The 16,016-nt window shown below is 36.7% G+C and overlaps 2 protein-coding genes across 2 annotated transcripts; both read left to right on the forward strand.

Moving 5' to 3' along the window:
• Positions 1-1,227: 1,227 nt before the first annotated feature.
• Positions 1,228-9,311, forward strand: LOC128159795 (amidase-like). The gene is made up of 11 exons (XM_052822996.1): positions 1,228-1,286; positions 2,422-2,529; positions 2,974-3,088; positions 4,042-4,214; positions 4,596-4,735; positions 5,520-5,720; positions 6,276-6,350; positions 6,759-6,915; positions 7,221-7,283; positions 7,476-7,763; positions 8,104-9,311. The coding sequence occupies exons 1-11, from the start codon at positions 1,271-1,273 to the stop codon at positions 8,304-8,306; spliced, it is 1,539 nt and encodes a 512-aa protein (XP_052678956.1). The 5' UTR covers positions 1,228-1,270; the 3' UTR covers positions 8,307-9,311.
• A 2,133-nt stretch (positions 9,312-11,444) lies between these two features.
• Positions 11,445-14,556, forward strand: LOC128159799 (putative ankyrin repeat protein RF_0381). The gene is made up of 3 exons (XM_052823002.1): positions 11,445-12,103; positions 12,452-12,755; positions 13,160-14,556. Exons 1-3 carry the CDS (start codon positions 11,549-11,551, stop codon positions 13,603-13,605), a joined length of 1,305 nt encoding a protein of 434 aa, XP_052678962.1. The 5' UTR covers positions 11,445-11,548; the 3' UTR covers positions 13,606-14,556.
• Positions 14,557-16,016: the final 1,460 nt, after the last annotated feature.

The following is a 16,016-nucleotide window of genomic DNA, read 5'->3' on the forward strand; positions in this document are numbered from 1 at the left end:
TGAAGAATCTTTCATAGATTAATTCAAGTTTTTATATTTAATGATCGGATATGTCTACAAAAATCGAACCTAAAGAAAATTGACAAAATTTTGAGAGAAGCAAAACACTAACTAACCACTAAAATTAATACAATAGAATACGGAAAGCCACTGTAGCCGCACCCTTTGCCCCAACTGGACGCAGTTGGTTAAATCAAGTTAATAAGCAAGTCGTATATACTAGTATATCCAATAATCGGTGCTCTATTTGATATCTATAAATAGTTATAAAATAAATTGTATGCACGATAGACAACCAAGATCACCATTTCTGAAACACAGCAACCACAGTTATTTTTGCTAGCAATAAAATAAAAATATGTTTTAAAAATACAGAGATTTCATGATTTTTTTGTTTCGTAATGTCATATTTGACAGAAAACATAGTAATGTTTTTATATAGTTTTCAAAATATGTTTTTGATAGCAATAATAGCAAGTCCATGCGCGGATCTAGGAGAGGGGCACCTGAAAAATTCATTTCTTTTAAAATTTACAACATTTTTAAAGTAAAATATCTAAAGAGAGGTTCGGACCCCCCCCCCCCTCCCCGCGAAAAAACAACCCCTCTCCAGAAAACACAATTTTTCTTCTGACCCCCCCCCCCCCGAAAAAAAATATCCGGGTCTGCGCATTTACATGTAGGCATATAACTATATAATAGTGCCTGTTTGGAAGGGTATCAGTTGAAATTGACACCCCGAGAAAACCATTGTCAACCGACGCGAAGAGGAGGTTGACAATGGTTTTCGAGGGGTGTCTATTTCAACTGTTATCCTCCCAAACAGGCACTATTTATTTTGTTATACTGAATGTCTTAATCTTTAAGAAAATTTTACTGCTTTTATATAGGAATAACGTGAATTCTACAGCGAACCGTACGCGCATAATTTTCGCGCATGTAACATTTTTTAATGTTACCCGTTGCTAAGTGCGTTACTAACGCTGAGGGTAATAGAAAATATTATTAACTGCGTCTTAACCAATCAGATTTCAGTATTTAACATGAAAGTATAACAATACTTAATTTTTACTGATTATAAATCTTATAATTTCTACGCTTTTGTCATGTTGTAAATTTTGAATTTGCCGGGTGGCAGTAAATACAAACTTTACAATATGACACTTGCATGAGACCACTATGTAGCATATATGTAGCATCATCTGACATCTTTAAATTTAATTTACTTGTACGACTCGCCATACATTTCAAATTGCCCTGCTGATGAAAAATGTCGGGAACACCAGGTAGTGAATATTTCATAATGAAATAACCTTAAGTTGATATGCGACGTCTATTTTTTTATGATGAAAACATCTGTATATTCCCAAGCGCAGAGTCTATTGTGTGTACGATAATGCTCAGAGAGATTTTGTTTTTGGCAAAATAGCGTTAACTTCTGCAATACATTTAAAATGCAAGTTTGCGTCTTTATAAATAGCCAACAAAATTTGATCAAAATAAAAAATACGAATTAAAATTTTGATAGGGCAAATGTTGATATAGCATTTGGACTAATACGTCGCCCGTGATAAGACGAGCTGCAGCGTGTGATAACCCTGACCTTTAACTGAAACTAGGTCATACATTCCTTATCAGCAGATTGAAAGTATTGCAATCTTCCAAATAACATAGCGCCGTCCTTTTTTTTTTAATTTCTTTAAATGCGTCTTGCTTTATACTGTGAGGGCTTTAAAAATGTACTCTTCCAGCGCGTGAAGCGTGTGCATGTTAAGGTTCTGTGAGCATAGATCTATGTGTACATAGTAGGCCTTATATATATAAATATATATACATTTTTTACACGACCTAACGTTCATGTTCGACATCATGCTTTTTCGAGTTTGAATTTTTTAAAAGTAGCCAGATAATGTTAACGTTGACATCTCTGTAACGGTTACAGACCACATTTGTGTAAAAAAAAAAACTGTAGAAAGTGAACAAACGTGTAAACATTGGAAAGTGTGTATGGAAACCTGGTACGGTTAAAAACAAAATGGGACCGTAATCTGCCACGAGGACACAAATGTACGCGTACATGCACGTGTATTTTGTGAAATAACGAAGCGTGAACAACAAAAACAAACTTCAGAAGATTCAATAACAGTTGTAAAATATACAGACCGTAACAAATGCGGTCCATTGAGTTTTATGTGATACAGTAGCTAATGATTGTCGATCTGAGGAATAACGAAATAATATTTTAATATTGCAAGTTTTTGGGTTTTTTTAAATAACTAAAGGGTAATAGTTTCATATTTTAAAAGTAATAATTAAACAAACACAGTTACACAGTTAGAGACACCCTGATATATCATTTTTTGATAATTTTATTTTATTTTGCGAACGTTTTGAGCGTTTTTATATTTTTTTTTACGGCAGAACTTCAAAAGAGTGCCGCCATTGTACGGATATCAGAGGAGGATATCAAATCGATATCAGAGGATCTAAGGCTGAAACTCACACTGGAAGAGACTAGCGCCATCTATGGTAATGAACTATGATAAAATAATTTAATGATATACATATGATATCATAACTTGATTGATACATGTAGCGTTCAAAATTGCCATCTGTGCATAACAAGAGCGGGAAAAAATGTTGTCAATGGTGGGACAGCTGAGTTTAAGGATAAAAGCCCAGGATAATGGTGTTGAAAATAGTTTCTTTATTCATGCATCAACAAAAATCTAGACAACAAGCCAACAGAAACTCCCATTTCAAGAGAGTAAGACATCCATTAAAACCTCTTGCACGACAACGATGCAAAGTGTATCATAATTTATATCTTCTCTCAATGACATCTTAGACCTACGTGTATGCAGAGGCCGTACCTTGACTTGAGTTGGTTTTATAATATAAATGTATCTGTGTTTTGTATAATTACAGTGTCCAGTGTATTGTATTGTCTTCTTGATTTATTATTGTATCTAGAGTTCTGTGATGGCACCTGTAAAGACTACCAAAGGGTTTACGAGTTAACAGCACCGACCCCCACCGTCAAATACCCCAGAACCCCCGGGTATAGAGACACACAGGACGACTCGTGGTGTGTATCTATATATTGATCTGCATGTACTAGTACATCACATACATGAATGTAGGGGTAGTGATGGAAGTGACTTCGGACCCCCCACCCCCCCCCACCCCCTTTGAAAATTCAATTTTATTAAATTCATATAGTAAAGGTCTCAAAAAAGGCCACGGACCCCCTCTCCCTTCGATCTCCTGCAGTTTCTGGATCCGTGCATGTACGTACATGAATATCATACCTGCTATATGTATATGATATACATACATATTACATGTACATGTTTACAAAAAGAGCTAGGTTTGGTATTGGATGACTGATGCATTATTACGTATAACTATATGGCATGTATTGCTATCTAAGGCTGTTGGTTTGTCTCTCATTTGAAGATCAATTTTTTACTTTGATTTTATTTTTATTCAAACATATTTTTTCGGGAAAAATACGTGTTAAAAACCAAGACCTTAAATATTTAAATCTTACTTTAAGAAATAAGAGATCATATATTCTTTGAATATTACGAGGTGATAATTTTGGTCGGGGCGTGGTTAAATGCAATAAAGCTCGAGGGGCTTTATGATAGATTTGACCACGCTCCGACCGAATTTATCACCTCATGATATTCAAAGAATGATTCTGTATTATTAATATTTATATAATATTTAGCATTTGTACGAATAAATATTTGAATTTTAACATATATCTCTGATTTCAATTTTATTTTAGTCGTGCAAAACCCGCTTGCACCCCAACAATACGTCAGGACTGTAAATACAATTCGTAGTGTTATCACAAACAAAGACACTAAAAAATGAAGATAAATAAGAATTTAACTTCTGACAATTTTATTTAAACTAAATATTTATTTCCAAGTTAAAGTACTTGTATATATTTATAGCTAAGAATCAACGATCTTTTTTCTCACATTTATGCTTTCAATGTTTTTGAAGAAATACTACCTGTTTTGTTAGGTATTACCGATGTGACATTAAAGGAGCGGAGAAAGGACTTTTGGCGGGAAAAACTGTGGCCATTAAAGACAATGTGACTGTGGCGGGGGTCCCAATGATGAACGGAAGTAAGCTCCTGGAGGGGTTCGTGCCCGACAGAGACGCCACTGTAGTGACCAGGATACTGGATGCAGGTAACTACCGGGGGTGTGGGGGTGTGGGTCATCTTTGCATTCGTTATTGACGTACAGAAAGGAGAGTGTAAAGGGATGGGAGAAATGATGACGGACCACACCTCTCGATGATCACTCCAAGGGGGAGGGGTGTGACGGTCAGGCCTGTGTGAATACCGGTGCCAGATAGTTCAGTTGGTAGATCACATGAATAAAGATTCAGGTGGCCCGGGTTCGAATACCAGTCTGGTCCGTCATTTTGTCTCCCATCCCGTTACAAAAATAAAAGAGATAGAGGGGGGGGAGTCGATTGATTTTGAACCTGCGAAAATGTATGTAAAATTGTCATGAGTAGAATGCATGAGACCTCGACATTAATTCGTTTATAAACCTTTTTTCAAGGAGGTCGCATTCTGGGTAAATCTGTGTGCGAGGACTTGTGCTTCTCCGGAAATAGCTGCACTTCCTCTACCGGTCCAGTCAAAAATCCACACGATCCCACAAGAAGTGCAGGTGGTTCTAGCTCGGGCTCGGGTTCTCTGGTAATACGGGATTTTTTTTTTTAGTTCACCGCTTTCAGCTTTTCTGCTCAACCGTTGTCCATCGTCTTTCTGTCCGCCCGTGTGTCTATTCGTCTGTAAACTTTTCTTTTTTTTGACTTCCTCTCTATAACCCCTGGGCCAAGTTTTACCAAGCATAGTACACAAAATCCTCGTGGAAAGAGGATTCTAAATTGTTGAAATTAAGGACAGAACCCTTTTTAAAAGGGAGCTAATTGTGAAACAGTGAAACTAGGCTTTGTGTCTTTAAAAATCTTCTTCCCAAGAGCCACTACACCATAAATGCCAATATATAACTAAAGCTTGTATTTTTAGTGAAAATTCTAAATTATTACTAGGGCTCAAATAAGGGCTCAAAGCTTAACATAAAAATTCATATGGAAAATGTTAAAAGGTCTTCTTCTCAAGAACTACAATGCTGCAACTTGTGATATAACACAATGCAAGAATTCTAAAATAAAGTAGATTATCAATAGTTTACATTGTGACACCAGACTATTGCTGGGTCCCCAAGGGGGATTTTAAAAATAACTTTAGATTACATGGGGAACATATTTAAAAACTGCATTAAAATAGAGTGATACAAAGAACTGTTGTTCGGGTGAGCGATGTGAGTTATTGGCCTTAAGCTCTTGTTTTTTTTTTATATACATGTAGGTTCAATGTCATGTGAGCAAACGCCATTAATCACATATTGGTTATGATAATTCGGAAAAATTAGACCAAAAAAACCTCATCAACATGTTTTTTATTATTTATTCTGTAGGTTGCAAGAAAAGTAGTAGATGTTGCTATTGGAGGAGATCAAGGCGGATCCATACGTATTCCCGCCAGCTGGTGTGGAATTGTGGGATTGAAGCCGACCTATGGTTTAGTGCCATACACTGGCATTATGCCAATAGAGAAGACGATCGACCATGCCGGTCCCATGGCCAGGACTGTGGAGGACTGTGCCGCTTTACTAGAGGTAAAATGTGAAGTGCTTTTTCATTCACGTACGAAAAACTTGATACATCAACGTTGCGATTTTTTAAGCTAGCCCCTGGTGATAAACCCCCCCTTCCCTTATTTCTTCTCCCCCAAGAAGAGATTTTCAGAGACACTTCTCCAAAGAAGTGTAGAGTATTAATCGTATTCATTTTAAGGAAGTTATCTCATTTACATCAAACAGTTCTTTTAAACTATCTTACCGGTCAGTGTGACAGGAAATGTAATTAGTTTGAATACGTTGATAACAATTGTTTCAAACAATGCAATGAAGCTCAACCTTAATGTACAACTGGCGGGTAATTGTAGTCCATCAAAACTCATACTTTAATAGAGGATCGACATGTCAGTGTCCTTATTTACAGGTATCCATTGTCTTTAATTTGTAAAAGAAAAATATTGTCCATGATCCATGATGTATTTTGGTGATTATTCTACCTTTGTCTAATTGTGTGATGTGAGTTTTTTCTTACCTCGGTTAATTCTGCTGTTGTGTATTTTCTGTCGGTGAAATGGATCTCCCATTGTGTTACAGGTGATTGCTGGCTACGATGACGGGAATGACCCTCGCCAGTTCCCTGCAGTACCCCACCCACCCTACTCTAAACTGGTAGGTACATGTTAACTCACTACGGTCTGACTGGGTGATAACCAATTTGTGTTTAATTCTTCTATATCAAAAACACTTATTGCCTCAGCTGGCCTTTGAACCGAGGTCCTCTGGCATGCACATCCAGCACACTACCGATCCAGCTAAAGGGTTAACGCACTAGCCAGAGCTACATGTAGTAGGAATGTTACAATACTGACTCTACCACACCTCAAACAATTCTTTAGTGATGTCGTTGCTTTACTTGCCTCCAGCTTTCTCTCAAACACGCTAACCGACCTCGGAATATGAAGTATGTTAAATCCACGAGCAGATCGAGAGTCGCCTCGCCATCGATGAGATTGGTCAATCCGATATATTTCTGTAGTCAGTCAGGTACCATAGTTTTTTTCATTTATCGTTTCACAGGTAAACGACGGGATCAAAGGAAAGAAGATCGGAATTCTGACTGAGGGATTTGTGGATGTAGAAGAAGACTTAGCGAGGGTCGTCAGACAGAGGGCCTTGACCCTGAAGGAGGCGGGGGCGGAGGTGTCTGACGTCTCCCTCCCTATCCACATGGACGGTGGGTCGACCATGCTTATATATAGAATACAATTACAACTTTTTGATCAGGTTTCATAGATATGTACATTGTACGGTGAATATACCAAATCAAAAGGAAACGAAAGTGTAAAATTAATGTAGTAATTAATGTCCCAATATGTTGTTACATACACGTACAAAGTGTACCCCACCAGTAGATTGTGTTTGATACTGCATATACCTATATGATAGATAAAAACGAAAGTTACTTTCGTCAAAAGTACTACAGTCACTGTCATTTTGATTTCATGGATAAGGTTATTAACATTGCTGTGTATCATGTAGGTTTAGCCATTTGGACACCGGTAGCCTTTGAGGGGACCTATCAAATGATGATTAAAGGAAACGGTGCGTATTCCTAAATCTCGTGAAATCTCTTTGTCCGATTCGATTGTCTCTTCAGTTTAATCAATATCGAGTTATATGTTTTTTATTCATTTATTTTAAAAGGCATGTGATCTAATTTTTGAGGACTATTATATCGTTTTTCTTTATTGCTGGTAAATATCCATGAACATTCTTTTTTGAATTTCTTTAAAGGACATGGTTACAACTGGAAGGGTTCATACGATCTCCCACTGCAAGAGGCCTTGGCGGGGGCATATAACCTTCGACCTTTCGACTGCCCCCTACCGGTCAAAATAGTCATGATATTTTCTGAGTACATGCAGAGGAATTACCAGAACAAGTTTTACGGCAAAGCCCAGAATCTAGTCCAGCATCTGACGAGGGAGTACAACAGAATTCTTAAGGATTATGACGTCATAGTCATGCCCACACTTCCAGCCAAGGCATTCAAACTTCCATCCAAAGGACATTCCGTAAACGGTTCGTTATTCTTCTACCTGAACTATCTCTCCCGGCCCAATAACCATATTCAAAAAGAGACTTTAGTCAGAATTTAATACAAGTTTTGAAATTGTTTTGTTAACAAGAACGAAACAAAAATCATTCGCCATGTTTTAATATGTTTGTGTATTATACAAGCTTGCAACTTTTGAAACGTTTTTGTTATGAAAAAAATCAATCTTCTCAAAGTCGTTAAAGGGCTTATGTTATAATAATATTATGCTTAGTCTTATTGAAAAATTATCCCATTTATCTTTCAGAGTTGCTTAAGTCGAGTTATTATGATATTGTTACACAGTCATGTATGTGTGTGTTGCAGAGACTCTCAAACTGGAGTTGGACATGATCAGGAACACTGCACCGTTCAACGCCACCGGGCACCCCGCCCTCAGTGTCAACGCCGGCCTCAGCGAGGGTTTGCCCGCATTGCCCTGTGGGATGATGATAGTGGGCAGAATGTTTGATGACCTCACGGTTCTACAGGTCGCCCGAGCCGTCGAGAAAACCTTTGAGGATAAGTAATTCGCGTGGTATATACTCCCCAAGTCTACAAGACATTATTGAAAAACTTGGATGCGTGCCATTTTCATGTTGATATCATATTCTAGACAAGCTTGTAAAATCAAAATTATAATCAACTCTTGTTGAATCCTTACATTAATGTACTGTACCATATTGTTACGTTTATACTCTAGCGACAATTTCAATACATCGCTGCTTAAGGATTCTTTTTCTGAATTTAGATATATTCGTGTAAAAACTCTGTAACATTTACGCAAATGTGTAGATGTCTTACATTATGTACACACGTCTTTTTAATTTTACTTTACATGTTATATATATTGTATTTTTGCCGTTTAGCATTACGTGAACCTGTAGATACACATTTTGTGGGGTTGTCTTAAATATTACCCATAACTCTATAATCACTTTGCGAATGTCAAAATGTGTTTATTTCCATTTGGATATTTTTCTTTACATTTCCAACTGTCTTTTTGTCTGTGATTACATTACGAATCAATTTTGAACCCAATAACTCCATTAAACATGAGTGGCACAAAATGGGCGTGTCTCATACCATAACCGACAAACGGTATTGGCTGCACCGCGTAGTAATACACAGCATGTGCTACGTGACAAAATAGGGGGTTTAAAGTGTATGATTTGAAAATAATATGAATATAAGTCATAAGGAATCGTTCTTTGAATATTATGAAGTGATAATTTCGGTCGGAACGTTGTCAAATCTATAATAAAGCCTTTCGGACTTTATTGGATTTGACCACGCCCCGATTGTTATTATCACCTCATATTATTCAAAGAATGATTCCTCATTCCTTAAATAACAACATACCGTGTTTATTGTGTTGGTTTTTTTTATTTGGCTTCATGGAATGTTGACTTCTCACACATATGTTACCCAACCATGAACCTTTGAACTAAATTTTGTATGAGCCTTTGAATCATAATTATAACCTTGCATCTAGGTAACTGTAATATCGGCAAAATTAAAATATTTGTCGTATATAGGTTTTTTTACTTGTTTTCCTTGTTAATAAAACTCTAATATATATCATGATATACATAGGCGTCGGGGGGGGGGGGGGGGGGCTAGGGGGGCCTTAGCCCCCCCACTTTTTTTGTAAAGTTATACCTAACCATTAGAAAGATAGCATGATAGAGGGTTCAGCCCCCTCCCCCACTTTTTCTCGCAGGAAAGATTATTGTTCCTAAATTTACCTTGAAAAATTGAGAAGTAGGATTCAGAAGCATACTTTGCGATGGTATATGATTTTTGTCCAACGAGTTGTGTATTTTCTATCCCCGAGCCCTGGCAAGGGGATAGAAAACACACAACGAGTTGGATAAAAATCATATAAAATCGCAAGTCATGAGATATTCTTTTTATCACATGTTTCACCTCATTTTTTTTGGTTTAATCTTAATTTTTTCTATAAAATTATAATTGTTGGCCGAACAACATATTTACTACAGGACGTCAACAACTTAACGCTCGGAAAAAAGTTCCTTAAAGATTAATATACAAACATTAAATTTTTGAGCATATTTTTATAAATTCTTAGAAAAAAATAAATTAGCATTAAATGCTTCTCATTTATAACTCGACACTTTTCAAATGAGTTGTTTTGTTACTACGTTAATAATCCGCCTGAAGCTACGTAATGTTTAGTTATGACGTCACCTGGCGTAAGAACACACAGTGGAATATCAAAAATTTATCCCATGAGTGATTTCCTGCGCGTATTAAGATAAACATGTGATAAAATAATGAATCAAACTTTAATAGATCCAATAATTAATCAAACTTTAATAGATCTTATAACATTAATGAATCAAACTCCATTAGTTCTAATACTGATGTGTGTTGTTGACAGCGTTAAAAACTTCAAAACTATATAAAAGAAAAAAACTAGCGCACTTCAATATAATTTATTTCATTTCAAGTGTGTCGCCAGTTTCTTAATATATCCGGATTTTCATTAACGTATATTTCCTCCATATAAAATGCATGCCTAAAAGTAACAAATACAATGCATGTACATTTACCATAATAGCGAGCACAGCTCGCCAGCGCGCGCCGCCGAGCGAAGCGAGCTCTAAGAACCAGTGTGCGCGGGGAAAAGAACGAGCTAAACTTACAGATTCATCCAACAATTTTTTTTCTATGTCCCGTAATGCTCTCTATACTCTGTCCCGAGTTTTTGCTTCCACCACTTTTTGCTTGATATTTCAATAATAGTAAATACCTTTGTGCTCAAACAACGTTCATCTGCTAATTTGGAAAATGTCCAGATTATCTGTTTTGAAAAGCCCCCTCTACCGTTTCAGGCTTCAATACACATCCCAAAATTAAAAGTCCACGGAGAGTTTGCATTGCAACCGCCATTAATAAGCCCGGATGATAACGTTAAAAAATTGCGCGAGGTATCCCGAGTACTTCCGAATGGAGAAAAAATGTAAACATTTCCCATTATAAATCTCCGTAAGAAAATTGATTTCGTTTCTGTGAAATTTTATGAGTGAAAAGGGATAATTGTTCAATGACGATATCTTGGATATATTCCCTTTCATTGGTTTCAATTGTACATGTATTTCTTTAAATTAATTCACAGGTATGTGTATTTTTATTTAAAATCATCATTAATTGATGGATGCAATATATATACTATAATGTTTTCACCCGTTGTGCTATGCCAAAAATAGCCGACATTTAACTCGTAATTTACGGTGTCTTGAGGTTTTAAGACACTTTTTGAGTACCGCACAAGCTTTGCCAACATTTCAGGAAATCATTTGATTACGGTATATCATCGGTCGAGTAACCCCAGTACACTGATGCATTCCATATATATCACATGCATATGTCTTGTTAGCTTATGGTTTTTTAAGTAAACTGTTAGTCAAGACAAGCTTTGTCGATTTATCTTCGAAAAGAATTCGAAGTTGTTGTTTGTTTGTTTTTGTTGTTTTTTTTTTGGGGGGGGGGGGTTGTTTTTTTGTCTTTGGAAACGCCCCCTGGATCTCATCTTCCCAAGTCAAGGGTTTCTGGTCCGCTCCGCTCTATGTAGAGCTTGAAACAGAAACCCTTGACTTGGGAAGATGCCTGGATCCATGGTAACGCAGAGCCTGTATACAGAGAGCTATTTATAGAAATCTGTCGAGGATGACGATAAACACAACCATTAATTGGAGCTCCGACTGCTTACAGACGGTGGTTCGGTCAAGTACTCCTCACATATAGAATGGTTGACAAAGCAGCAGAGCTATACCACGCTGTGTGTGAAAATAATGCGGACAAAATCCTAGAACTTCTGGACAGCGGGGCCAATCCGAATGAATATTATGACGACATGGAGAATATCAGTTCAAGCTCAATCCTCCATGTCTGTTGTGGAAAAGGGCATCTCGAGTCGATTCGGGTCCTCGTGGACAGAGGGGCCGACATCATGTCACGTGACAAATGGCGGATGTCACCACTGATCCACGCCATCATGCCTCAGTTTACGGAAGTGGTTGAATTCCTAGTAACAAGATGCCCGGATGTTGTCAATATGTGTGATAAATTTGGTAAAGCTCCATTACATTATGCCATTGAATCAGACTGTGTGGCAATGGTGAACTTGTTGATTTGTAATGGCGCAGATGTAAACATTGGGACAATGAAAGGAATTACCCCTCTCATGTTGTTGTGTTCTAAATCTGATGTACAGCATGACTCAGAGATGATGCGTCTACTGATAAACCACGGAGCCTTAGTTAACTTGAGGGACTTGGCGGCCAAACGCAGTGCTTTACAAGTATATATATATATACTAAAGGCATACGCTAATTCGTCATTCATTTTTATAAATGTAACGTACTTCACAATTTTCTGTTGTAATATAATTATTTAACGGGTTTACAGAACGTTAAGGAAGCCGGGTGGTCAATAAAATGGCAATTTTCTTTAAGATTTCAAATATGACATTTTGGCCGGCATAAACAATTACTATAGATATAAATCCAAAATATTTAACTTTCAAATTTAATATTTAGAATTTTAAATATTTTCTTGGAGGTCTCTGCCCAAGAAAATTTATACAGTATTAAAACGGTCATGAACACCCAATCCAGCCCCCAAGATTCACACAACACATATTTTTCAGTATGCCGCTCTTAAGCTGAAAGTTGATGCGGTCCTGATTCTGCTAGAGGCGGGCGGTGACCCCAATACTCTGGACGGGGCCGGAAGGACCCCCATGACTAACGTGATCCGCCAGTGTGTGAGAGCTGACGGGACCATCCGTACCGACGACTGTCTGACCATTGTCCTGATGCTACTCCACGCCGGAAGTGACGTCAACATGACAACCTGTGAGGAATGCTGTCCGCTCATGGTGGCCTCGATTTTGAGATGCCCCACTTTGGTCAAGTTTTTCTTGGATTATGGCGCGAATCCCGGTATTCGATGTAAGTTGGACATGCATTTTTTCATGATTAAACAATTTTTAAATCGTCGTCAAAAAATAAAGTGACTTTAATGTCACTGGATTTTATTTGAATCCTTATAATAGCCTCTACATGTTAATTTTTTTTAAAAGATGCCCTTAAAGCTTACAATTCTAATATATAAGTTTAATTAAGTTAATATATTTTATTTTGAAAAGTTCAACATATTAAATATGAACCCTTTACATGTATCTAACCAATATGTCACGTAGACTTATGTACAGTGTAGACTTATATATAATATCGTCATGAGGCAATATAATAATGGATATTTATGAGAACAATTCTTGTTGTTTCCATTGAAATGAAACTGATTAACGATAAATTTAAGGCATAAAGTTCTAGCAATTTTTGGTCAATTTTAGTTGCCTGTGGAATAACTCCCATTTTGCCAGCCGTTTGTAACCACGACACCCAGACGATCAGACTTTTGCTTGAATACAACAGTCCTATCAATCTCCCAGGCCGAATCGTCAGGCGGAGAGAGGAGTTCTACTTCGATCCCTGTGAGCTGGCCATCCACTTGGGTTTCTTTGACGTTGTGGAACTGTTATATGATTATGGCTATAACCTATCGAAATACCCTTATCTAGTTGATCCAATGGGCACTATTGATACTCCGGCGACGCTCAAAGAAAATACCCTAGCTCTAGGGCAGCTATGTTCGCTAGCATCTAACCCTCATTCGCTGTTTAAAGTTTCAGCTCTAACTATTCGCAAAGTTTTACAGAAGAATTTACACGACAAAGTCAGACTGTTATCTCTGCCATCATCTGTACAGGAAGACTTGCTTTGTTTAGCTGCTCACTGACAAAAAATAAATAAATAAAACAATGGTCAATGAAAGCCTTGTCATGAATTAACAAAAAACTGATTTATAAATTACTCAATTGACAATTTTGAAGCACCCAACAAAAATACATTTTTAAGAGTTTACTTTGTTGATAGCATGTTATGAATACCAAGAATAATGTTATTTTAATTGATTTGTAATGTTATCACAAACAAAGGCATGTAAATTTTTCTTTTTACATGTAAGTGTATGATTGACTTATCATATTTTTTTTGAACATATGCATTGATATGTATCACCCATTTGTTTTGAAGGATATCTAGCGATATTCTTAAATAAGGTAATGTTGCTTTCGGTAAATATAAACAATAAAATGAATTCTTTGACGATTCATGCGGGCTATGAAGGTAACGATGATTGCAGAAAAAATTAAATAACCCGCTAACGCGGGTTACGTATTTTTTCTGTAATGTCGCCACGTTCATATCCCTCATGAATCACCAAAAGAAAGCATTTTATTGTTTCAATAATCATGATCTTTAAAAGAGACAAATCTGCCCAGATTGTTTATACTTATATTCTGTGTGGGATATGATACACAAAATGGACTGAAGAAAAAAAAATGGAATTTTGACTGGATATTGTTTTAAACATAAATCCGCATAATTGCATATCAGATGTAACTATAGTTTGTAAGACTGATACCCAAAAGTTTTGAATATATCGAGGAACCAATCTCCGTAACGGTGAGGTAACAGAAAATCTTGTTTACCAAAATATGTTACATTCTTCTATTAGTTGATGTCGCTCAAGGTTTGATAAAAGCTAAATGTACCCTACATCTTTGTATTGTAATGAAATAAATATTAAATTGAATTGAATACTGAAAAAATCAATAAAAGCAGTCATACTTGTTGGCTGTATATTTGTTTTCGATTGAATGCGATGGATGTGAATTTTAAAACGAGAGTGGCCTAATTGTTACAAATAACATGTAAAATACCGTACACTCTGACTGACACAGCTTTCATCCAAATAAAGGAGTTATCTCTCTTTGATAAGCAATAATTCATTGAAACGCATTAAAATACATTGAAGATCGTCTTAATAAGAACCCAGGGTTGGGATTCATAAAGATACTTAAACAGTACTTACATGTAAGTGTAAGAAAATCCCGGCCCTGGTTTCCTTATCATGATTTAATCAGCTTAGTTTTAGAATTCTATCTCCGTAGATTTTTAGTGCCTCGTCAAGAGGAGCATTGTAAAGCTGCAGGCACGTAGCATCGTTTTTGAAAGTGGGGGGGGGGGGGCAGACCCATCAAAAAAATCTTGACCAAGCAGAAAAAAAAAAACAAAAACAAAAACAATTCTTCCCTACCAAAATTATTTTCCCTCCAAATCATCAAATTCCTAATCCGGGGGGGGGGGGGGGGGGGGGGGGTAACTTCAATTTGACTCCTTATTTCCTTTTTTTCTTTTCAATTATTTACCTCCTCCCTAAAAAGTGGTGGGGGGGGGGCAACTCCATTATAATTCATTTTTTACACATAAATTTTAAAAAATTTGTTGCTGCGAGAAAAAGTGTGGGGGGGGGGGGGGACTTATATATATATACATGTATGTACACCAGGTATATATACTATAGGTATGTACAGCTCAGGCACGTAGCATCAGGATTCCTTATTACTTATTACTTCGATTTCTCTCATTTCTATTCCAATTTTTATACATACTCCCAGAAAAGTGTGGGGGGGGGGGGGGCAACCCCATGCTTATTCAATTTTTACTATGTAAATTTAAGAAAATTAATCAGTGCGAGAAAAAGATGCTACGTGCCTGCTCTTTTTGGAATTAAGTGGACAGAATGTAGGCTATGCTTGTCCACCTCTCGAAAAAAAAAAATCATAACCCTGTGCTTCGTTTGTCTGCTTAAACAAATGGTACATAGAGAAGATTTGATGAATAATATTGAATATTTATTGAACGATCACTATCTTATAATGGAGCCCTGCTCCAACATCAGAATCACCGATCCTGTAGCCATAACTTGGTAGAAGCCTCCTCATTTATCATCAGCATGTGCTTGTTTGTCCACTGATTGTACAACAGTTGACAAAGAAGAGTTTGTTAAAAAAATATGAATTGTAAAATTTTTACCCCAAAACATTATTGCCCCTGGGGATGGTAGTCATGAATTGCACAATTTATGCTCCACTATAAAATATATAGTATAAACTACAAAAAGAATATATTATTATACGATTTATTAAGTAAAAAGTAAAAGAATTCAATCACATTTTTATAAATATTGTGCCCCGAGAGGTTTTAACCGCATTTAATGTCTGCCTATAGCATGTCAGGATGTTGTTTGATCATCACATGAAAGATTAACGATCTAATATATATATAAAGACTAACTGACGAAAT

This window comes from Crassostrea angulata, chromosome 8 (genome assembly GCF_025612915.1).
Source record: "Crassostrea angulata isolate pt1a10 chromosome 8, ASM2561291v2, whole genome shotgun sequence".
NCBI classification, from domain to species: Eukaryota; Metazoa; Mollusca; class Bivalvia; order Ostreida; family Ostreidae; genus Magallana; species Magallana angulata.

Excerpts from the sequence above, each read along its gene's own strand:
- LOC128159799 (XM_052823002.1), top strand. The coding sequence starts at position 11,549 with ATGGTTGACAAAGCAGCAGAGCTATACCACGCTGTGTGTGAAAATAAT. Across the intron at positions 12,104-12,451 it reads CCAAACGCAGTGCTTTACAA|TATGCCGCTCTTAAGCTGAA; the intron begins GTATATATATAT and ends CATATTTTTCAG. Across the intron at positions 12,756-13,159 it reads CGCGAATCCCGGTATTCGAT|TTGCCTGTGGAATAACTCCC; the intron begins GTAAGTTGGACA and ends GGTCAATTTTAG.
- LOC128159795 (XM_052822996.1), top strand. Across the intron at positions 6,916-7,220 it reads CCTCCCTATCCACATGGACG|GTTTAGCCATTTGGACACCG; the intron begins GTGGGTCGACCA and ends TGTATCATGTAG. Across the intron at positions 7,764-8,103 it reads CAAAGGACATTCCGTAAACG|AGACTCTCAAACTGGAGTTG; the intron begins GTTCGTTATTCT and ends TGTGTGTTGCAG.